Below are 24,766 nucleotides of genomic sequence, written 5' to 3'. Positions count from 1 at the left end.
CTAGCTACTACACATTCTACCAATAACTCATTTTCCCAACAGTAATGTAATTCAACTTCACACTTTACTTAATTAAAAAGTAATTTACTTTTTTCCTTTCTTGATTTAAGTAAAGACTTTCTTACAAATTTGCACATTCTTTCCAGTATCATCTTAATCACTTCAGCCAATTATGCTTTTGTATCACTATAGTTCTAAAGGATTTATGAAATGTATTACCATAATGAACTGCAGATTTAAACTGACTAAAGCTGTCTTTACTGAAAGTGTTGATGAGCTGGCTGGCCACAGATAATCCAACACCATAAGAAAGGTTTTCAAATGTTTCTACAGGAGATGGAGCTGTTGGCTCCCACAGCAGTAAATCATTGCTGATCCTACAAAGAAATACGTTATTATTATTATATAAAACACATTACTGTATTTGCACTCAGTATAAGGTAAAACAAGCAGTATCTCCTTCACAGATTTCATGTAACAAACTTCATAAGCAAGGAAGAGGAAAAAGTTAAAGAGAACAAAAAGGAGTAACATATTCAAGAATAAAAACAATAAATAAGAAAATGTTTTCCCTCCATAATTATAGCATGCACTTATCAAAATCTAGCATTTGACAGCGACACCGAAGCCTCTATTAATAAAATGCATATTGGATAAATAGGTTGGGGGGTAAGGAGGGGCAAATACCATTTTGACCACATCAATTTTTAAGCAAAGTTGCAAGAAACATTAGTTAATTTTAAGCAACTCTGTATCTAAAGATCTGTCACATTCAGTACAGAAGTACAGTAACAGAACCTGTACACTCAATAACCTGAACATTCAACAAAAGTTTCAGCTTTTCCACTTTGGAAGTGAAATAACAGCTATTCTAAACTAAAACAGATCAGTATGTCTCTTCATGTAGCTAATATGTAGCATAACGCTTAAATGCTTATTTTTTTTAATTGATTAAATCTAGTTGTTTTGTTTTTCTGCAGATTAGGAACAACTAACAGAAACACATACTGGGATTCACTATTTCAGAAAGATTAGAGCAAAACTAGAAACTGTGAACAAAGATCTAAAAACATTTTTCACCAAAATCACGGGACTTAATTATGTTCACAAAATCTGCCAAATACTTTTTCAGCAGCTGACTGCTATGGCACTGATCAGATATATGATAGTGTCCCTTATATTAACTTGGAAGAGTATTTACTGAGCATTTTATATTCCTAGAAAACCACACAAATAAATACCCACTATAGCCATTCGTTCAATTGCTTTCACGAACAATAAACACAGAACTAAAAGTACAGGTAACAATAACTAAGCAAAAACAATTATCACACTTGCCTGTTGTAAAGTTTTTCGTAAAAGCTTTTGTTTGGTAACGTTAAGTGAATGTTTGGTAACATGAGTTCCAGTACATAATGAGAATTGTTAATTGTTTTATCTTGAAACTCTGTCATTTCAACTATATCTCCTGGCATCACCATCTGAAAGAAAAAAAAAAAAAGAGTCAGAAAAGGCATACGAAGTAGGAGATTGATTTTGATTTTTTTTTTTTTTATCTACTGTAAGAACAGCACAGTAACAGTATTTTATAGTACCTCTTCATTTTCAAACATGACCCTACGAGAAGAAAAAGGAGAAGGCTCTGGTCTTCTAATATCACAGACATCCTTCAAAGAATGAGGCCCTCCTTCTTCTTCCTCTTGAAAATTACCATCTCCTTCTTCCTCCTCAGCTGCTATCCTTTCCAGAATGGAATGCACAGCCAGAGGGTTTATTTTCAATACAATCCTGATATTGGAGAAGTTATGCAAAACAAGCCATTAGAGATGCTCAGAATTTTTATATTGGTACCACAGTCATGTGTCCTACTCTACTAGCTAGCCAGTAAATACACATGAACTAAGCAGGTCAAAGATCAAAGATCTTTTATTAGACAGGAACATCTGTTAGGGGGAGTGATACTATTGAGAAAGATCACCAAACTTAGAGGCACAAGGTAATATAAAAAAAGAATCATTGCATCACAAGGTTCAGGTCTGTTATTCTCAACTCTACCAAGTGACCATTAGATGACCAAAGAAAAAAATTAACGCTCTCCTAAAATAATGCTTATAGTATTAGACCACCAGCAGCTGTTAAAAAAAAAAAAAAGCTCTGCATGCTCTTTGCACACTGTATGTACACTGTTATAAAAAAATTACTTGTATGCAAGAAAACCATAGTGAAAATAATTCCATACAAAAATAATGTCCAAAAAGACACTGATTTTTGTGACAAAAATGTATGTGGCAAATTCTAAAACAACCTCTTTCAACAGCTTATTACTTGTCACAGCTGTTAGGTGATTCTGTTCAGTAACTGTAAGGTATTGAATTGCCTTACATGTGATATAGGCTGCAGTAATGCAGTCATAATGCAAGTCTCTTTGTTGTTATTACAACTTTGTACCAGCTTATTAGTATTTTAAGACAAAATGCAACTGAGATCTTTTTGTTGGTTGTCTGTATTCAGTCTTCACTGTAAAAGTAGGAGACATTTGTAAACCGACAAATAAGAATGGATAAAGTTTCAAGTCTCCAATCATCCACATTTCACTGAAATGTACTCAAATCTACCCAGAAACTTTTATACTTTAAAACCAACTTGCATTATTATAAATGCAGAAGTTTTAGAAGCTCTTCGGTTCTTTTCAAGAGTTATATGTTCTTACTTTGCAATTAATTTTAAAGCATTTGCCACATAGATGGTCTGCATTAAAATTCAAAAAACAACAGTTCTTCAAAAATCCAAACAACCCACAGAGAAAAATAAAACATTATTTTACCGAGGCCAGTCGAAGTTATCTGATGATGTCATATCTCCATCTACACCACCAGACACTTGAAAAAATTTTATTGGTGCTCCTGCTTTATCTTCTTCAAATGAACCTGAAGAAAAAAAAATACAAAAAAAAAAAAGAAATTAACACAGGAATAACAACTGCTAACTTTAGGTTGCTCACTCCTCAGATTGAGGTCGAACAAGGCACCTTTGAAACCAAAATGCTTTCACATTATCTTCTAGCTATCAAAAGTTTGAAAAACAGATGCTTCTAATGTATAGGTACCTGTATTTATATAGCATCACTAGATTATGACAGCCCCTCAGAAGGTGCAAGGAATGACAAATCAGCAGAGAAGGCTGTAAATATAAAACAGTCTCAAGGACTTACTACTTTCAAAGATATTAGAGGCATAAAAGTATTACAGTTTTCTCAATGGCAATTATTTAGGACATAATAAATCACTTTGTTTCCAGACCAGAATTGAGATTCCTCACTCGTTTTGGGACAGAGATCCCAAAGATGTCTTAAATGAAACAAATTGGTATGACAATATGACTGAAAATAACAGAAATAGTAGCTCAGGTCTCAAAAACAAGAAAGCAAACACTACACACACATACATTACTCCCATCTCCCAACAGTATTACTTTGACTTATGCAGATATTTAGTACAGAACACAAGACTGCTGCAGAGATATCTGCTTCAAAATGCAGATGGAAAAGCATTCCTTCAAGAGGAAAAATAGTCATGATTAATCCATAAAAGACTAACTTTGTCTCAACTGCATAATTTCTGGGAAAATATATAAAAAAAGAATACTTAAACGTAATATTCTTACCAGTTAGCTCTTTAAATGTAAGTTCTAATTTAACTTGTTCTGGAGTTGATCCTCCTATAAACTCAGTTTTAAATTCCATATCTGCAAATTCAAGATGAAGAATCTCCTTCTGAAGTGATTTCTTAAACCATGGTCCTCTTTCCTGATCTGACCGCAGGTCAGGTATTGGGAAGCGAACAGACAGATTTAATGCGGGGGCAGTGACTTGAACCGAAACTCTACAGTTCGCAGGAGTATGTGAATCATCCAGAAAAACTTCAGTAAATGCTTTATGCTAAAACAAAGTAAACAGAAAAAGTAAAAGAATTTACCACTGACTTCAGGTTTGTTATCAAGCATACAATCACTAAAATGAGATAGCCACTGTTCTTTATCAGAAGTTAAAAACAAAAAATAGACTATCCTGTATTCCTGCTGAAAAAAAAAAAAAAAAAAAAATCAACTTACCAGGTTTATGTGCTTGTTGTAAGAAGTGTACATGTGAGATGCCATCATCTCCACTGTAGTTAGTTTTTGTGGTTGAAGTAAAGAATTTAATCTATCTACAATGCTAATATCCAGCTCACAAAACACCGGACTTAACTTTATTTGTAACTCTGCTTTCTGTGGAATAGAACTGAGTCTTCCTTGACTACCCTGAAAAGAAAGAGAAAAAGTACTAAAATCCTTAAAAACGACATACTGAAACAAATTATAATAGCTGAGAGTTAAGGACTCTCAGTTGTACAAGGTACCTTTCTGTTAAAATGAACAGAATTAGACAAATGCTATTATGCAGAAACTTGGTGTTTGTAATCTCCCTCCTTACCTGAGGTCCTCTGTTATCTGAATGCTTATAATGAAGCTGAAGGCATGGCAGAGCATGAGAATCTTTTTCTTCTTCAGAATGAAACGTCAGCAGCTTTAGAATAAAAGAGTCAAAAATAATTAGTGGATAAGGAGGCCATAGGAAAATATATTTATGACATTTTTACCTAGAACAGATAGCATGCAATCCTGGATTCAAGTCAGTGAACAGAGCCCTGGTCCATCCACTTACTTAATTCATTTGTTCAGTTACTTCTAATGATGCCTCTCATCATTAAAGAGTTGGAACAACAAGCATCACCTAAAGAAGCCTTCCTATTGCGTAACTCCATGGGTTAGTTTTTGAAAAAAAATCTTACTCTAATTCCCAAATTACATTAAGACTATTTTAAAGAGAGGTAAACTACCAAAATGTGGCTACCGAATACTATTTTTGTCAGGAATGACAGCAGTCTGGTTTACCATTTGAGCTTACAATTAAAATATGAGATGCATCTTAAAACCATAGCATTTATAAAACTTATAACTGAATAATTGTAACTAAGTTAAAATCTAACATTTTAAATTATACAATCCAAATTTCTTCTGGGGGTACTCACTGCCTTTTTTTTTTTTTTAATTTAAAAGAAAAAAAAACATACCTCTGTATAGTGAGGCTGAATGGAATGAGAGTCAGTAGAGAAAAGGCATTCCAGTAACTCCATATCCCCAATGGATAAATCAGTACTGAAACTTCGAGAAGCAGACCTTTGTCTCTGTTCATATGACACTTTGATGCCAGTACCTATAAATCTGAATTATGAAAATTATGAATTACAGAAAGTAGCATGAAATAATAAAATTATGAAAAGTCAATCTTTAAACATATAGATGTTAAAAAAAAAAAGGATCACTACAAGCTTTTTAAAAAAATCGTTAAAACTGACAATTTTTTCTTTAAAAGCTAAAAAGACATTTCTCATTGTAGCTTTAGCAATAAAGATAAAGGATTTCACTTGTCATATGTTCAACAATGGTCAGCGTGGAGAAATTCATGAAGACCACTTCAGACATCTAACTTAAGGTATAATTCACATAAAGATGGAAATCCTTATATAAACAAGGAAAAAGTCAGGTGCCTAAGGAAGCCTAGCTTATATGCACAAGGTAAGAAAATACGTTTACACCCTTAAACATTCTGTATCATACACTGTACTGGGACAGTAAAAATTTCCAGGAAAAAAATTGCTACCTGACTAACTGTAGGGCTTTTGTTAACTTTTTTTTTTTCCCCACATTTCTTATCCCTACTAATACTATACTATTTTGCACTAAGTAAAAACCTAAGAAACAGAAATCCAAACAGAAATTTCCAAACAGAAATCCCTCTATTGCAGTAAAGACGGTACTAAAAATACATCTGTTTCTAAAGAAATATTTTACTTAATGATCCTGATTCTGTAGCTTTCTGCAGTAAACTTTACCTAGATTAACTGATCAATCATAAAAAGGTGCTAGACTTACTTTAGTGTTTATGTTTTTGCTTCTTTTTTTTTATATTAAAAATACATCTTGGACAACAGGTGTCAAAATACAAGGCTATTTCGAAGTTAACAAACAAGTCCAATGCAATTCAATTAAGTGGCATTTCCAATGGAAATAAACTTCTTTATTTTATTCAAGTTTACTTAAGAGATAAATATATGTACTTAAATTAGATTTATTAATAAGCAAAGTTATACCTAAGGTGATCATGAGAACAAGCTTCTGCAAACACTTCTCGGAAAGACAGAAAATCTTCTGTTGCAAACTTAGCTGGCTCAATCTTTTCTATTCGGGCAAAGAAATCCCGAGCCATTGGTGTCAATGGGTTATGGTTCAGTGAACTTTCAGGTGGGGGTAAAGGGTCAATATGAAGTACAGACACTGAGAAAGTTCCCACTGCCAGTCTAAAAAGAAGCTCAGGTCTGGATTCATCCACAGAAACAGATCTGGATGGAATAGCTGAAATACAAAAGTTTGTCGATATAATTTTTCAGCAATAAAACATTCATAACATGATCTTTCTTTTGATTTTCATTTCTTTTTACCAAGTTGCTCCATTAACAATTTCTTTCCAGAACGATCTGGAGAGTAGAATGTAAGACAGCATTTTTACTTACATGTCCTTCTTAAGGAAGTCTGGTGAACCACATTGGCTGTAAGTGAAGAACCCCTTGGAGGTTGTAGCTCTTGTCTGTTACGGTCAAGAAAGTCACCCCAAGTTGGTTGAAGCTAAAACAAAAATATGCTACATCGTAAGTTTGCTAAATAGATGTTCATATACTTATTTATTAGATAACATATAAACAGTAAGGCAAAGGAACGTGGAGACATGCATAAACAATCAACAGCACGCTATTTCATGGCATTTTAACACTCAACTGTATGATGTAGATATGCTTTAGGCTATGTTTTTTAATTCTATAGTAGTCTTTATCCACGTATTTATAAACCTGGATAAAGCTGCTCTCTCAATGAACATCTATTATCTTGTTTCTCTGTAAAAAGCATACATTCCCCATAGCTTTAATCAAGTAAAACGCTAGGCACCTAATATCTCCATCTTTCCCAAATCTGTTAACAGAGTAATTTTTTGTTCTCTAGGAAATGAATATAATGATTTTGTATTTTCATTGTCATTGCCAGCATAGTCCATGTTAAAACAAGACTCAGATATCAAATAGACAGCTGTGAAAAATCAAAGGGTCTTTCACAGATGACCATTGTTAATTTCTGAGGAATTTCAAAACAAGTACTTTCCATTTCCTGTCCTGGTAGCCAAACAAAAAACACTTTCCAATACAGCTTCCATAGCTGACAAGGAATACTATCAGCTCTAAATAACTTCATGCCTCAAGACAGCTCTTAAACAATTTCAGGTCTATACACAGACAGAAGGATGCAAAATTGCGGTAACAGGAAGTGTTGACTAGTAACAGTTCTTGATATTGCAAAGAATATTTATCTAACCGTTTCACAGAAAAAATGTTGATTTCAAAGAGATTTTAAATGCAGTTAATACTATACATACCACTGTAGTGCTCAGCGGAGATCCTGCTGGTGTAGTTGTGTATGTACTAGTTAAAGACAAGTCTAGATCCATAGTAGGAGGGTCTCCAAGAGGTGGAAGAGAGGAAAGGCTGTGAGACATGTCCATGTCAGCCATCGAGAAAAAAACTTCTTCTTCTAGTAAGAAACAAGGATAATAAAGAGTTACTTTCTGAAGTAAAAAACTAACTTTATTTTTAATGGGAATGTATTTTTAAGTTCAGAAATCCAATGGCAAGACAGAATAACCAGCTAAATATATTGTTCACAGAAGCTCCAGGTTCTCCTGACACTAAAACAAGTAGTACATACAGACAGAAATTATAAAAAATTGCAAGAAAAATAAAATGTCAACCACTCTGTTTTTACATTCAAATTGGCATAGTTTCTATAATTTCACACCTTTTTACAAATCAAAGTTTTCATTTTCATATTAAAAAACAGTAAGAATATTTAAACAAATAAAAATATTAGTGCAATGTAACTATTACTTTTCTCAATGATATTTTGAAAAGATACTACAGTTCACATGTATTTACAATGTTGCAAAATAACATAGATTACTGAACACTTTTAATGAAACACTGAATGAAATCCAGCCTAATACTGTAAGTTCATTTTCAGCAGTACAATTAGTAGCACTGAATAGTAGTATGTCAAAGTTCTTTTGATACTAAAATTACTAAGACTAAAAGATCAACACTCAATGTATGTAATTTTCACAACAGGTTATTTGCTACACTGCATCATCTTTTATACTTGCCACGACTAGAAGGAGTTCTGGCAGTCTCTGTCTCATAGAAGCTTTGTTCAGATGAGGCTCCTGCAGATAAAGACTCTTTTCTCAAATAACGTTTCAACTCCATCTGGATTCGATACTCATCTTCCTGCTTCATCGGTCGGTTCTTCCTATCTTTATTTGACAATTCTATCCTGCTTAGGCTCTCTAAATTAAGAAGACACAAAACTCACTGTTACTTCCTCACCAGTATCCCAAAGAAAATTAAATTCTGAATCTGAAAATTAACCAATTGTCATTGCTGTGTAGATTTATATGCATGTCTATCTGTAGATGCACACACATCTGTTGTGTATCAGATGTATATATACACATTGTTTTGGGGATTTTATGCTTCCAAGATGGATTATTCTCTCTTTAGCATTACTTTCAAGTCTGAAGTGACTGTCTTAAGATCATATATGCAGATATGTTCACATATGGTATCACTGTATATTTCTGGGTCAGCTTTAGAGACTAATGGACACAATCCCTTGAAGATTTTACTATTAAGGAATTATTAAAATTTCAGGTTTGAAGATGATACAAATCAGAAACTATTTGTAATGCTTTTCCAGTTATCCAAAACCAATTAACAAGCCTAGTGCAACAAAAATGCCAGCATCGTTAGAAGAGTATCAAGCATCTACCCAGTATTAAGTGTTTTCCGTGCCTGTCTCTAAAGCGTAGGACACAGAACGAACTGGAACGCTTCAACCTAAATCCTTTGGTCAAACAGAAGCTGTAAGAACCAGAAATGTTCTGGCCTGCTGACTTTCTCCAACTTCCATTTCCTAATCTCTAGTCTTTAAAAATATATATATAAAAATAAAAAAATAATTACCTGCATTTTCATTACCAACAATCTGCAACTGAATAAAAATCGCATTATAGTAATACACAGAGCATTTTGCTAAAAACAGATGAAAATTATTAATCTACCACCACAAACATTTTTTCCACTGAAGAAACTTGTTTATCTTACAAATTTTCATTCCCGTCAACCTAAATACACATTTAACATTTACGGAATGCTCACTTGCCTGGTCCTGCAATAGCTGCTACCATGTCCAACAGAAGATGCACCTGCCTTGGTGACATAAACAGATGTACAGAGTCTATCTGTCCATCTACATCCAACTGCAAAAAAAAAAAAAGGACAAAAATTAATGAACACAATTTTTCTTGATAAGTCTTGACTCAAATATTTTGATGATACATTTTGATGCTGTGAAGAATACAGCCATCCCAGCAATACTTTCGTCATCCAACAGCTAGAACTTTTAACAGTGTATTGCTTCTGATCTGTAGCTTGGCAAGATGAACAGACCTGTCTCACTGACTGTTTAGTTGATTAAATTAAATACGGAATCACCTAGCAGGAAAATTCAAGAATACCATTTACATGCTAGTAGTTTTGCTTTTTTAATAATTTTAGAAGCAACCAGAAGTATACATTTAGTTTTTATGTACTAATTACAAAATACTGAAATCAGCTCCTTCTGAAGTAGACCTTGAAAACTGCAAAGATTCTCTCTAGAATTTCTCTTCAGTGTACAGACTAACAGATTTAAATACTTTATTCCAAAAGAGCAGAATGATTTTAAAAGTCTATTTGTTTTAACATGGTACACCACAGAGTAAGCCACATATCTTGTGATAACAGCTCAAGCTAAATTTATATTAAGAACGGCTATAGATTTATTTTTCAGTTCCAGAATCCTATATTCATTATATTGGGTGTAGGTGGCAAAGCGTTGGTAGCAGGGTGTGCTGCAGGAATGGCCTCTGTGAGAAGAGGTCACGGGCTGTCCCGTGCTGAGCAGGGCTGGTTATAGCCAGCCCTGCACCAGACTCTCCTCAGGACACAGCTGAGCTCATCAGCGAAGCAGGTTTTCACCCCTGCAACAACATATTTAAGAAACAGCAAAATGCTACGTAGGCTGCAAGGAAAAAAACCAGCTGTGAGAAACAATCCTGCAACACCCAAGGTCAGAGAAGAAGGACGGGGAGAAGGTGCTCCAGACACTGGAGCCAAGATGCCCTTGCAGCCCATGGAAGAAAACTCTAGTAGAACAGAATTTCCCTGCAATGGTTAATAGATTTTTTTAAAATTGGAGACAAGGGGCATCTATTTATACAAATTTACTCATCTATTCACACCTTTAAAGAAAATAAAAAAAAAAAAAAGCTTTATTTTCAACTGCTTTGTTTCCTGTATTTTTACGTCAAAGTCAAAATGTTATTTTAACTACTAGCATTTAAATATAGCATTATTACGTTATTGCTATAAATTTTAACATAAAAACTCAAAAGTAGAAACATTCACATGTTTAATAGTGCTGTAACCTAAGTAAGAATTTAAGGACTACTTGTAATTCTAGAAGTAATTAAAAACACTGTAAAAGGATATAATCAGCCATTTAAACATTCCATGCATACATAGGCAAAGTTAGTCATAGTGCTACAAGAAAAAAGGATAAATGAATAGCAGCAGGAGTTTCATGAAAACAAAACAATTTCCTCAGGACTCACTGCAATACATAAATTCATTCCATCTCCAAGATGCAAGAACCCTCCTTTAAGAAATTTCAATGCATTTCTTGTACTTCCAAATGTAATTTTAATTAACTGTCCTCCTGCAGTTCCTTCTACTGTTTGCGTTGCACAGAAATAGCAGGAGAATATCTAAGTAGTTAACGTGTTTACTTAAGAAAAAACAAGAGACCCACAAACCCACACTTGACTTACTCTTATTTATAAGTTTAAAAACTGTATAATTGTTAGGGGATTTTTTTTTAAACAGATAACATATCTATTTTTTTTTTTAATATTTTTTTATATTTATATTTTCCTTTTTTTTTTTCCTGTATTTTATGATATGTCCTGGGAAGATATCAGATATCCATTGTAAAGATGTTTTAGACATACACATTGGTATTGAATGTAGTGAATCTAAAACAAAACCTAAGCCGATCCTTTTGAATGGTGAAAATCTCACCATTTTTATGTACAGTTAAAAAAAGTCCTACATAACCAATAATTTTAAAGACCAGGAAAGCTTGACTAACCTTAGCTCCAGGAAGTACTTCATTTTGCTTTAATGTTAGGCTCAGCTCCATTCTACCAATCAGCTTACTGATCTGTACAGGGTCAGAAGGAGTAATTTCTGGCAAGTTTCTTGTTAATTGCGGATGTGGCTCATAAGTGATTTTTGGGTTCCAGCTAGGTGAAAGCTTTGGCTCAGTTGCCTTAAAATGTTACAGAGATAGGAATTAGAATATATGGCATTTCTTATCATGAGATGTAAACATGCACTTCAGATAAGCTTATCACACAAATGATAATTTCACACAAATATAAATTTGATAGTGGTATTAAAAAAAACACTTATTAATAACCATGAAGAAACAAGGCACATGAAAATCTGAAACATCAGGCCATCACAAAAAAATGGAGCAAATTTCCACAGAATAGCAAGTTATAGAGGACTTCCACACATTAAACTTGCAAACCGATTCCAGTACAATACATCCTGAATTTTACTCAGTAATAAAGTCTCTATTTCCTTCCCCCTTGTCAAAAATCAACAGAAGTGTTTATGAACGTTAGCAAATACAGATGCAAGTAAAAGTTCAATTTCTATATCCTTTAGAATGAATCTAATACATCAGTGTAACAATATATTCTATGCTTCATCACTTTACATTCTTACATAATGCATTTTATTTTACCAGCTGTGTAGCTGAACACACTGGGGAGGACTTTGTTGATGCGGGAAACTCATCCCAGAAGAAAGAGACACCTGAGAGCTGAAGTAACTTGTGAGCAAAAGCTGTGGGCTGATGTACATTAATTCCAGAGCACTCATCAGCAGTTTCATCACAGTACATAGTTCTGGGAGACAAAAGCAAGGAAATAAAGATGGTAGGAGCATGCAAATTTTTACCTTTATTGTGCCATTTAGCCTCTAAGTTTGTACATGCTCTCTCCCTCTTCAGACTATTTACAATGCCGTAGACTGTCCTGAAAGGAGAAACCACCACTCTCTGGGAATGGGTGGAAACCTTCAATTTTCTACAGGACAATTGCAACATGCTTCTAGTGTAAATATATCCTGGTGTATTACCCTAGTACTTATGTCTAATCTGACTGTAAAACGAAGGAGTCTGCCCAACACTGTTTCCACTAGGAAACAGTGTTGGGCATATTCCTGTTTTTTGGAAAATCTACCATCTAATATTTTTATGTTGTCTACAAGCACTATTTGAAAGTAATATTCAGTGTCAATATTGAATTTGAATATAGAGAAAATGTATTCCAGTCCCATAAATTTTTGGTGCAAGTCTCCACATAAGAGAATCTGCAGTGGAAAAATACATCTGACTTTCCATAAATAAGTTGTATCAAATATCAAAACAGCATGCTATTTATCCCTTTTGAGTAAGAGGTGGCCTGATTTGCCAGTAATATCAAATGACTTTGGAGCGTCTGAGAGACGGTTTTCATTAATTGTGGTAGCGGTCATTACCTTGTCTTTCGAAAAGTCTAGATCTCTTCTAATTTGATGATTAAATATTGTGCAGTTATAGTTCAGTGGAGAAACTGCTCCCTGGCTCTATAACGGGGCTACTCAAGATCTAGTGTCTAACTGTATATAAAGATGTGTTTATGTTCACATGGTAAAATACTTTGTACAAGATGCAGCAAAAAAATGTCTTGAAAAAAATATAACTACAGATAGATTTTTCTAAAAGTCTTTACCTTTCAATTCGAATTTCAAGTGCAGTTCCACTTTTAGAGTTTTCTGGCACATGTTCAACTCGCAAAACAGTATCTAAAAAGGTAACTTTCACTCTTCGTAGAACTTAAATGAGAAAATTAAAAGACAGCAAGCACTTAAGTCACTTTACTCAGTTACAACTTTTATAAACCAAATGAAAGGCCATTTTAAATTGGCAAAGTTCTCAATATTTATTTCAGTGAAAACAAATTGCCATTAAGTTTAATAAAGTAACAAGATCTCAAGTGATGATATGAAGTACTACTAAATGTCTAATACGTACAATCACACCATGAAATGGACTGTAATGGACTTGAGCAAACAGCGACTCAAACCAAGTTGTTCCATGGCTCAACGTGGATGACCCTTAAAACATCTGCTGCATTGCACACCATGACTCCACTCCTAAACATTGCTATAAGCACCATGGGTCTTTATCTGTATACTTCTATTTCTAGATCTGATTTTAAATGTTTCCCTTAGCTCAGACATTCCAGCACAAGGCTCTCCATTCCATCACATGGTCATAAACACTTATTTTCTTCCACTTCAACAACAGCAAGCATAGTTTCTAAAGTATATCTAGCAACATGGTGTGATCGTTGACATACACATCCTAACAAGTCAGCTTTGTGTAAAATGAGTTGAAAAAACATTTTGATTTTCTTCAAAAGCATCAACACTTAGAACAGTAAGTTTGCATGATGTACTAAAACTGGTACCTCCGCAAGTAAGGCACCTCACCAATCATTCACGCACAGATTTACCTCAATTGTTCTGGTGTAAACAATGGCCAATTTGGCCCTGAAGAAGGGCTCATTCTGTCCACTGAAGTATGCATACACACATTTTTAAGCATATTCCCCACACACACACCTTGAATACAGGAGCTATTGTCCTGTCTGTCTGTTTACAAGTATAAAATAAAGATTTGTGAGGAAAGTTAGGGCAAACAAGATTCTATTTTGCAGAACTGACATACAACAAAAACTGTGATGTTCACTCAGACCTCAATAATGAATTCATACCTGTTTCAATAGTTTCTGCAAATTTCTCAAGTCCTTCAAAAGGTTGGGATCCTTCTCCTTGTTCATCTGTCAATTTTTGGCTAAGACACTCTTTTGCAAGCTGCATACTACTGGTCATAAAACTTGACCAATACATAGGTTCAGACCCCGATGCTGTAAAGTAAGAGAAGTCTTAATAAATTTGTCTGTGAACATTTTGAAACAATGAAGACAAATTGAAATAAGTAATACGTTTTGGACAACAATAAAATAGTTTCAACAACTTGGTAACAAGTCATACCTAAAAACAAATTTAGTCATGATCTGTCTTTATGAGATACGCTACTTTTAAATTACTTTAATCTGTTTAAACTGCACTGGTGAGATTCTGGTATTTGAAAGGATGAAAGCACTATTCAAATTAACCAATCTTCAGCATTGCTTTAAGTAAATAATTTCACTCTAAAGTTTATTACACTGGTATGATTTTGCAGGCATAATCAGCAAAATGAAATAAGAGAAATAACTTTGTTTTTAAGAATTATTTTTGGGTTTCCTATTCCATTTGAAACACATCCTAGATGATGGAAGACTTAACAAGGTTTAAAATGTTATCTTAGCATGTTAATTTAAACATGTTTAAATGTCTAATGCAGACCTGACCTAGTAACTATAAAATCATAAAACAGCATTCCAAGAGCACAGCATGTGTTAAACTGAACAAGTTTTTTTAGCAGATAGATTAACTTAATTGAAACTCTATCAGCTCACACCAAGCCTTTTGTGAGCAAACCCTATAAATCTAGGTTAGAAAAGGTAATAAACTTCAAACATAACACTCTAGTACAGGAAACTAACAGTACAACAAGCACAAATGCAAACATGTTAAATGGACAAAACATTCCAGTTTAGCAAACAAATAAAACCAGCACTGTTGATCAAATAGAAATAAATGAATGAAAGTGAACAAATAAACCTTTCTCCTTATACTACCATTCTTTCAAAGAAATAATCTTAACTGGGAAAGTAAGACTGCTCAAAATTTAGTTCCAGTCAAACAAACAAGAATGAAATGGAGAAAATGTGTTACTTAAAGTAATCTGTGAAAGATGAAGAATAGATTTATGCATTTTTCCATTTATGAAAAGAAATATAGAATAATCAAGAAAAAATATTGGAAGAAAATATTTTCTTCCGTCTTCTTTACACTATAAAAAGGAAAACAAATTAAAATCCTTCAAACATTCATGCTTTAATTTCCACAAATTAAAAATGCACAGGGATGTCCCACACATGCTATAATAATAAGTGTTAACAGATTTTCTGGGAGTTTCAGAGTCACTAAAAATTTGTCACCAGAATAATCAAAACTAGATCATCTAGATTTGTATGGATACAGACAAACCAGAAGAGCTCAAACAATACTCTCAGAATTATAACCAAAGCTAATAAGTATTTACAGTAATTATTTCAGACTGTGATAGCAATTAAAATGTATCTGTTATCCAAATATACACACTAAATGCAGATTCTGCTATGAAGTTGCTGAAGAAAGCCAGTACCTCACTGAACCCCCTCCTCAGAGTCTCACACTGTTGTGTTCTTCTCCTGCCACGTAACAGCCAAGGTCCACATCTACTAATGTTGACTAACAGCACTTGGCACACAATAACCAAAAAAAACAGCTAACAGAAACTCCCTACCATGCTGCACTGTTTCATTTCAATATGCCTGAAGCTGTTTGGAAGAAAAGATACACCAGTATTATAAACATTGTAAGTTATTTAATAGAACAACCAATTAGGAAACACTTGACAGTTTCTTTACAACATTCCCTATTGTTAATGTATGTAAATTAAAATGACACTTTAAATAATGCTAAGAACTGACTAAAGCAGGTGCAGCCTTTTTCCTCTGAAAAACTGTGAAGTCTCCTTTTCAAAAATGAAAAAACAAGCCTACCAAGCCTTGGTCTTGGCCTGAAGACCATCTCTAATCCTTTTACTTCCAATGCACAGTTATCCTGTAGCAACGATCCCCATGGAACAGATAAAGAAATTGACTGGATAAAACCATCTGTGACTTCCAGAGGTGCATCCGCAGACTCCAGGATCTCATTAAGACACTAGAAGAGAATCAAGAAAAAAAAAATCAGCATAATAACAACAATAATGCATATACATGCATGTGTGTATGTGTATATATACACACATACACTGTATGTAAGAAAACATTGATCTATTAGAAAAGGAATTAGAGAAACAATAAACCAGCTGTTTCCAAGTATTTTGATTCCATCATAATTTGTTTCCATTCACTACTGAGCTTTCAACATAGTACGGTTTTATCTGTGGCTAGCTACATAACCTGTATTTTTATACCACATCAACAAATTCTGCTATCCTACTGTTATAAATACCACAATACTGATACAGGTTCATCTGTTCTTTTTCTACCAATACTGGAAGACCAATTTCTAGCAATATTAAGACTAAAAACCAGGTAAGTACCTGGTTTCTGTGGCAAGCCTATTTCACAAGACAAATTTTAATGTAACACTCATTTGACCCTTCCCTGCAACAATGGAACAACACAACCAAGTAATCATCTCTTGCTTCATACCATACTTGCCATTTCTAAATTAGATTTTATTGTGTTCAAAGTCATGTTCAACACTAATTTAAAATTACAAAAATTGAAACTCAGTTGACAATCCAATATTCAACAGAAACTGTTTCATTAATCGAGTCCTTTACAATGACTTTATAAACAAAACTCCAGTCAATCAAGTTCCTGTAAGTATCACAAAGAGTGAAATCGATGACAGAAATGGAAGTCAGCTCTGAAACAGTAATTAAGGATTTAGAAGTTTTCTGTAATCCTCAGAAAGGTCTTTTTGCACCATAGTGATTTCATTACAACTAGAGTCCAAAAGAGCCCTTTTTCAAACCAAACACATTTTTCCCATCTATATAAAGAAAGCAGCCCCGTTTGCACTAATTCAAATGTTCAATAATTCCAATTTTCACTAAATAAGAACTATCTAGGCCGCTATAATAAAATAAACACAATCTAACTCTCACATCAAACTTGGTAAGTGTAACTTTCTGCTGTACCCAAGACCCTACTGAAGATTGCGGCTGTAGTATTAGGAAACAGCATTCTACAGACAAACGTGTGGTTTCAACCTTCCTATCTTGAACACAAACTTTGATTTTACCTCAAAAAAGTATAAATTTGATACATTAAAAAGATAAGGAATTAAAAGATGCTTTCAGTTTTTATTTATTTTTAAAATGCTGTTCTATCATCTCTATAGGATGGTTTAAAATTAAAATGAACAAAAACTTCATAAAATGAGATTTTTTTCATTCATAAGTCTCCAGTTGTAACAGTCACTTTGTGTTAACTTGTTCTATACTCTCAGTAAATTGGCTTTTAGACTTTTGTCTACTTGTATGCTTTCCTAGTTCCTGTTCCAAAGTCCACTCAAGCAGTAGAAAGACACCAACTTAAAAACAGAACTTGAAACAGTTCTGTCAGGAAAGTTGTTAATAATCAAACAATGAAGATTCAAAGACATTAAAATGTTATTTTGAATTAAATGTAACATTTATAGATGTGGCAGTAGCATAAGATAAAGCAAGAAGTAATTATTTGGTATGAAAAAAGAATCAGTGTGATTTTCAAATCAGGTTAAATTACTTGAACATTTACAAATTAATTTGCTATAAAAGGAAGTAAGCTAGTTATTAAAATCAATTTTGAATAAATCTGACCTCAAAACTTTTTGCTAGCAAGATACACTACAACAAAAATTATTAAATACATTCCTTATTACTTTAAAATAGAAATTTACTATCTAAAAGACAAGAAAAATCAGGCATTTTTCTTGTTGTGCCTGACAATTTTCTGTTGTACCTAGAAAGAACTAATTAGAGCATTCTAAGCAAAATTTTAAAACTGAAGTACAGCCTTCGCATCAGGACTTTTTCCCATGTTTGACTGGAAGTATGCAGCTGGAATCACAGCAATACTACCTGCTAAAATACTATTCAATGTGTACTAACATTCAACCACAAATAACATGGGACACATTCTGATTTTTCTCAACAGTCCAGGCAGCAAGGGTGTTACGGCAATAGCCCCAGGCATTTCTATCTGTAGAAATTGTAAACACATGTACATCTTTCTACATATTAAGATGAACAAATGTATCCACAAAAATGGATGAGATAATATGCAAAACTACAGTCATCCTGGTGATTCGCAGAGAACAAGCTTAAAACAGCTAGAGAAAAAAAAGTGGCTGTAGTACTTCCGTGACATCTGTTTTGCAATCTGTCATACATGAGAGTCACGTGCAGAGAACCTCAAACTTGTCATTCATTGTTTACAAGTCAGAAAGAAAAATGTTGATCTACAAATGGGAAAGATAACCTAAGCCTTAGTGTACAGACACTTAATCACTCTGTATCCATAATTAAGTATTCATTTACTATTGTCTATAACTGCCTCTATTTCAAAATATTTGTATTTCAAATAATGTCAGTTTGACTAGTGAGGACTGCCGTGACACCCACTAGAGGGCATAACTACTCAAAGCCTAACAGCTTTACTGCCAGCCACAGAAAACAAGATGTGGACAACACTGAAAAGGAAGAAAACAACAACTCCCAACACTAAAACCCTGGTAATTTTGAGCATTTCTACAAATGTCTGTCCCCTGCCACTTTCCAACATACTTGTACATAAACAACAGGAAAATCATTATCTGAAAATATCATTCACAAGCATTTTAAAATGAACCCAGAGCACAGTATTGTAAAAACGTGTTTTGTCAGTAGCTTGTGAAGCATTAAGCCTGCATAGTTAATCATCCATGCTACCTTTAAAGTCAGTGACTGACACACAGAAGCACTTAAAGCTCCTCATGACACTCATTTGACTGGCAGGTGGAATGCAGTGCCATTGCTAATTAACCCAAGAAACTTTACAAGACACTACATGGACACAGACTTCTGAATAACTACAGTAGGGTACAAGTGTTTGTATGTGTACAGACACATACATACTTATACATAAATACATACAGAACAGGGCTGGAAAAAACTTCTGTTGGTTCAAAGCAACACAGCCCACCTGCTAACTCAGCTAAAAACAGCTTCCCATTTCTTGTCAACACATACTGTCATCATTTCCAAGCCTAGGCTGTGGGGATCCCTAAAAACAGTCCCTGAAGTCCAGCACAACACTGCCAGAAAGAACTAAGGGCCTCCCTGCTGAAGACAAAGCAGAGATAGAAGAGGGATCACTATGTGTTTTTATTGTCTCTAGCAGTAGTCAGTAAACAGGATTCTCAGGAACTACAGCAACAATTTCCAGTGGCCTGGGCAGCACTGGCTCCTTCTCCCTGAGAAGTCAGCAGCTCCTGCCTTCTTTCACTTAAACTCAGAACACCTCTTTTCTCATCCATAATCAAAACCAAACAACAAAACCAAGCCATGGCCAGAAAAATACATCCGTAATAAATGCCCAGATTATTTTTTTTTTCAAGTGTTCGCACATCAGAGGAGAGTTCCCTGGATGAGACGCTAATTATGGCTCTAACTTTTTACATAAGGAGGCCGGGTACTGAAAACGAAGTGGGTGGCAGCCGGGGGCAGGCGATCAGCTGGTCCCTCAGCCGCAGCAGGAGCCGAGGGGGCGAAGCGCCGGCATCTCTTACCCACTTATCCAGGGGGACCTGCGTCAGGGAGCCGGTGCCCTGGTAGAGATCCAGGCTGAGCTGCTCCAGGCTGAGCTTCTCCTGTAAGAAGTGGCCCAGGTACCTCTGCAGCAGGTACCTGCAGGCCCTCTTCTTGATGGACTCCGAGAAAGGCCACGGCATGGCGGCGGCGCGCTGGGGGCCGGGCAGCGGGACAGGGCGGCCGGATACAGAGAAGGGGGCGAGCGGCAGCCGCCGGGCCCGGCCTCGCCCCTCAGCGCTGGCTCCCGCCGGGGCTCCCCGCGGCCAGGCACGGCCGGAGGGGCGGCACCGCCTGCCCTCAGGCAGGTAGCTCCATCCTCACGCCGCCGCCGCCATCTTCTCGGCGCCCCGCGAGCGGCGCAGGGGGGGACGGCGGCGCCGCGGGGTGCGGCGAGGGAAAGGGCTGGGGGGGCGCCCCCTGTCAGCTCTCCGCTGCCGTGCCAAGCTGGGCCGTGCCGGGCCGAGCCGGGCCGACGCGGGCTGTTTGTTTGTCGCCTTCCTTCCCGCTTCGCCCCCCCCCGCTCCGCCGAGCGCTGTGCCCGGCCCCCTGACGTCCGCGAGGAAATGGCGTCCCCGGCGGAGGAGGCGGGGGCGGAAGCGGCCGCGGGAGGCGGTGGAGCCGGGGCCGGGGCCGGCTCTGGCTCTGGTTCTGCGGGGAGCGGCCCCGGGGCGAGCGGGGCGAGCGCTCTTCGGTGCCGGGCGCCCGCGCCGGTAGGTGGGTGGGTGGGTGGACTGCTGGGGGCGGCTCCCCGCTCCTCTCCGTGCGACGCGAGTTTGCCCTGAGCGGCCTTCCCTCGGAGCCGCCGGGCTTCGGGGGCTGCCTAAGCCTGGGCTGGGGCCGCGTGCGGGCGCCGGGTGGGTTTGTGAGGCAGCGACGGAGGTGGCGGGGTGCTGCGAGGGGCTTGCTCCTGCCGGGGCTGCGCTGCAGGGCTCGGGCAGGTTCCCCGGGGTGTGGGGTAGCGCCGCGGCCGGCTCTTTGTGGTCGCAGGCCGGCTGTGTGTGTCGTACTGGCTTTTACTGCGTAAAAACCAAGCAAGGGGATGGCTGTTTAGTGCAGCTAAACAAAAACCTTGTTTTTAATCTGTCCTCATAACCTCTGATAACCCATTTGGTTCACAGACGCTTGGAAATCTGTATTAAATTCATCAATAACGATGGTGAATTATTCAATAATAGACTACGTTCACCAATTTTCAGCAGCTGTTAATTGCAGTTTTTGCTGGCATCACGTGGTTTTCTTAGTGCACTCTGGATGAGCGAAGTGCAGAGCTAGCTGCTGCTGAATCATAACAGAGCCTTACACAACTCGCTGCCAATTGCCTGTCTGTGAAGCAGCAGCTCCTGTGGTAGCTCCTGGGTGCTGGCAGGAACAAAACAGCAAGGTTTGGAGTTCTCTGGGCTGGCCCTAGTTGCCGAATTCACTGAGTCTCCTCTCTTACTTTTTCGGACAGTGGTAAATATGCCTGCTTAAGATGCTCCTTTAGTTTTGTGTTATTAATGTCATATATTGAGTGTAGTGGTATAATCTAAAATGCACGTTTCCATATGCAGAATGGAGACTGACTGCAATCCTATGGAGTCTCCCAGTAATACAGGATTTGAAGAGGATTCTGATTATACAGACTTTGAAGGAACAGATGTGAAAGATATGAGACTAGAAGCCGAAGCTGTTGTGAATGATGTTCTTTTCGCTGTCAGCAACATGTTTGTCTCAAAAACCCTTCCATGTGCGGAGGATGTGGCGTATATCAATGTGGAAACCAGGGAAAGGAACAGGTACTGCCTGGAGCTCACTGAAGCAGGACTCAGGGTAAACTAATTTGTTTATAATTTCTTATGCCTCTTTGTTTTGAGTAATGATCTTGTTCAAAATGTGTCTAGAAAGATACTTCAGAGGTACCAAAATAACACACACATTTATCTTGTACTTTTATGAAAGCCTGTTCTACATGTTTCCCTAGAAAGGGGAACTTTAGTTACTTCAAACAAAGCGAGAAGAGAACTTGATGGAAAAACAGGCATTTTTGTATAGACGTCTGCAAAATGATGAAGACTGAAGTAGCCAATGGACATATTTATTATAGGCGTTAGCACTCTGGGTTTCTCAGGTACCCAGATAAATCATTAACACAATATGTATACAACTCTATTTTCTACCATTTATAGTGTATGTGAGAATCTTACATAGATGTAAGACTTCTTTTCAAAGGTGACAATGACAGTTTTTACTAATATTCTGAGTTTTGGAAGAAAGTATTTGTAACAGTCTAAATGCTGTATTACCGGTAAGCCCTGCAGTAGAAAGCACAGACTGCAATTTAAATCAAGTATCTTCTTTGCATATTACTGTACTGCCTTACTGGAAAACTTAAACTTTGTGGTATCTATTTCCCATTGCAAGGTGATCCTAATCACAAAAAAATTAACCAATGATTTCTTTGTTACAGATAGTAGCTTATGATTTTGATCAGACTGATGACAGTTTGCAGACACCGTACCATGAAACTGTCTACTCCTTATTGGACTCTCTCAGCCCTGCATATCGAGAGGTGTTTGGAAATGCATTACTACAAAGACTAGAAGCTTTGAAGAAAGATCAGTCGTGATTTACTCTAAAGTGAAGAAGATCTAATATTAGAAGGAATTCTTAGTATGAGGCACTGCATTCTTTCTTACAAACACAGCCACAAACATCTTAAGCTCAATTTCTTGCATTAACATCTGCTACATACTAGTACTGATCTATAGCATTTTGCTTCAGAGGATTAGTGCATATCACAGTGCTATTGCTAAACTGTAAAACTACTAAACTTATTTTTTCTTCTTGCTGAAGGTGAGCAAATACCTTGCTTCTCACAACATTTAAAAAAAATTTGTTCTCTTCAAAATGTTACTATCCAAAATTCTTGAAAATACGTAGAGACTGCATATTACAGAGGCAAGTAGTAATCTTTTTTTTTTTGGCGTATGCTTACTGATCATTGTCATATATGCTTTTTAAAATAGAAGTTAACTGTCTGATTAACATCTAGTAATTGAAATTGATTGGGTAGAACAGGCAATTATTTTCAGTTTAAAACAGATCTTTACTTTTTTGCATAGAATAGAATTTCAGCTTGATTTGCTGTGCATAAATCTGAAAATTCTAAGCTTCAGTAGCAAGAAGGATGACTTTTGAACAGTTGAGTGTTGATTATATAATAATAGCACCTGAGTTAAAAGGAAAGCTCGGTATTGTTTGATCTTGTCCGTGTCTGTGGCAACCAACACACTCCAAAGAGTGAATTAGATGTACTGCTACTATATGAATGTATTGTCTGAATTGCAAATGAGCTAAGCACAGAAGTAAATTCAGATGTAACAGGCTACATTCCCTAAAGACGATGTTATATATGATATATATGTATGTATGCTATATTGTAACTGGTTGGGAGGTTTGAAAGACATTTTAGCCTGTTTACTGTTCTGAATGTCTGTTTACATGATGTACAGGATATACCCAAGAGTATTTTTGCTTCAGCCTTTACTTTCTATAATACAGTACTTTGGTACTCCTGTTTTTCAACTTTTCTCCCTCAATTGTACAGCATCCTCTCCTAATGAATAATGAGTAAGCACTGTAATGTTACTTGCATTGTATTGGTTTGAAACCAAAGGTTGTATGAAATTTGCTAAGGCTAATACAAGCTGGAAGGTGTAACTTGTATTTTCTACTTTAAAAATGATATAAATCTCTTTATAAATCTATTGTATTGCTGTAACTTTTCAAGTACGTATTGAATGGTAGACTTTTTTTAAAAAGATACTGTTGGCTAGAAATACTAGAACTTCTAATCTAGCATTTTGTGACCGTCATACTTTTTGTATTCTTGTATTACTCAGTATTTGTGCATCTTAATTTATTCTGCCATGTTTAGGTGCTAAGTATATGCAGTAGCTTTCTTGGAGTCACACTTAACGAATACATCAGTTCCAGTGATTTCAGTAGACCTATATTGGCTTACACCTGCTGAAGAATAATCTAATTAGAGAGGCCGCAAAGAGCTTCTATAATAGCTTTGGGGTAGTGATGTTATAACTATGACTGATGAGACAACTGCAGTCAGTGCTTCTGTTTTCTAGAGCTTGATTTCTTTATCTTGTTAGATTGGCACTTGGGATGTTAATCCTGTGCTCCAGGGTATGAATCTATGCTCTAAAAATTGTTCATAGGCTCTCTTTTGCACACAGGTCTGTGGCACGTGGTTAGTCCTCTGTGAGGAGAATGTACTTTACCGAATTTATATTTGAATATTTTCCCTTGCAATTAATTTACTTGTTCTATTTAAACGACTAAAGCATTAAACAAATGCACACACCAATGTGTTGTAGCTTTCTTGGGGATGGGGGGGAGAGAGGGGATGTGAACAACCAAAGTTATTCTTTCCTTAAACACTTGTTAACAATCTAATATTTAAGAACTATTTCCAAAATACCTCTGGCTGCAAGCTTGTATCCACTGAGCCTGTCATGAAAAGATATGGTAAGTGACTGCAGAGGGACTTGGAAAGGAGGCATGACAAATACAAGTGGAAAAAAATGACAAAGATAATGTTATATTGCCAAGAACTTTTTCATAGACATATTTAAAATGCTTTGTCATTTCAAGTGCTTATTATAAACCTAAGCTGAGAAATACTTCTAAAACATATGGTTTGTAGGTGTTACCAGAATAAATTTATATTACTTCTTGTACTGAACTATTAACTTCAAAAGGGGAGAGCTATGTTATTCCACAATTTCTTATTCTGGGTTTATGAATAACGCGCTCTCTGGTCCTTATACTTAGAATTGTTGCTTGAAGGGAGCTTATTTGAAGCACTCACAGTGAACAATTTTAATAGGTCTTAGACCAGTTCATTGTCATTTTT

At 36.2% G+C, this 24,766-nt stretch overlaps 2 protein-coding genes across 4 annotated transcripts in view; one reads left to right on the top strand and one right to left on the bottom strand.

Moving 5' to 3' along the window:
- The window catches only part of ATG2B (autophagy related 2B), a 44,683-nt gene extending 24,292 nt beyond the window's left edge, over positions 1-20,391 (bottom strand). The window contains exons 1-19 of one of the 2 annotated variants that reach the window (XM_013100720.5): positions 19,836-20,391; positions 16,070-16,232; positions 14,129-14,281; positions 13,082-13,184; positions 12,052-12,214; positions 11,389-11,568; positions 9,361-9,457; positions 8,303-8,485; positions 7,523-7,677; positions 6,612-6,723; positions 6,192-6,453; positions 5,112-5,262; positions 4,472-4,564; positions 4,111-4,299; positions 3,664-3,937; positions 2,825-2,927; positions 1,596-1,788; positions 1,339-1,481; positions 220-377 (exon numbers count right to left, since the gene is read on the bottom strand). In XM_013100720.5, coding sequence (XP_012956174.3) covers positions 220-377; positions 1,339-1,481; positions 1,596-1,788; positions 2,825-2,927; positions 3,664-3,937; positions 4,111-4,299; positions 4,472-4,564; positions 5,112-5,262; positions 6,192-6,453; positions 6,612-6,723; positions 7,523-7,677; positions 8,303-8,485; positions 9,361-9,457; positions 11,389-11,568; positions 12,052-12,214; positions 13,082-13,184; positions 14,129-14,281; positions 16,070-16,232; positions 19,836-19,997 — 3,037 coding nt within the window. In that variant the 5' untranslated portion in view covers positions 19,998-20,391. Of the gene's footprint in view, positions 1-219; positions 378-1,338; positions 1,482-1,595; positions 1,789-2,824; positions 2,928-3,663; positions 3,938-4,110; positions 4,300-4,471; positions 4,565-5,111; positions 5,263-6,191; positions 6,454-6,611; positions 6,724-7,522; positions 7,678-8,302; positions 8,507-9,360; positions 9,458-11,388; positions 11,569-12,051; positions 12,215-13,081; positions 13,185-14,128; positions 14,282-16,069; positions 16,233-19,835 lie in introns of those variants that run through there. The other variant, XM_072038316.1, reaches the window with a different exon arrangement.
- GSKIP (GSK3B interacting protein) lies at positions 19,927-24,217 on the top strand. Of its 2 annotated transcripts, none has more exons than XM_005020756.6 (3): positions 19,927-19,949; positions 21,408-21,666; positions 22,304-24,217. In XM_005020756.6, the coding sequence occupies exons 2-3, from the start codon at positions 21,409-21,411 to the stop codon at positions 22,460-22,462; spliced, it is 417 nt and encodes a 138-aa protein (XP_005020813.2). In that variant the 5' UTR covers positions 19,927-19,949; position 21,408; the 3' UTR covers positions 22,463-24,217. The 2 variants fall into 2 exon arrangements, with proteins under 2 accessions (XP_005020813.2, XP_027314712.1); XM_027458911.3 differs by lacking the exon at positions 19,927-19,949 and adding an exon at positions 20,414-20,567.
- Positions 24,218-24,766: the final 549 nt, after the last annotated feature.

This window comes from Anas platyrhynchos, chromosome 5, assembly GCF_047663525.1.
Source record: "Anas platyrhynchos isolate ZD024472 breed Pekin duck chromosome 5, IASCAAS_PekinDuck_T2T, whole genome shotgun sequence".
Taxonomy (NCBI): domain Eukaryota; kingdom Metazoa; phylum Chordata; class Aves; order Anseriformes; family Anatidae; genus Anas; species Anas platyrhynchos.
This window is presented reverse-complemented; position numbering and strand designations above follow the sequence as displayed.

Excerpts from the sequence above, each read along its gene's own strand:
- GSKIP (XM_005020756.6), top strand. The coding sequence starts at position 21,409 with ATGGAGACTGACTGCAATCCTATGGAGTCTCCCAGTAATACAGGATTT. Across the intron at positions 21,667-22,303 it reads TCACTGAAGCAGGACTCAGG|ATAGTAGCTTATGATTTTGA; the intron begins GTAAACTAATTT and ends TCTTTGTTACAG.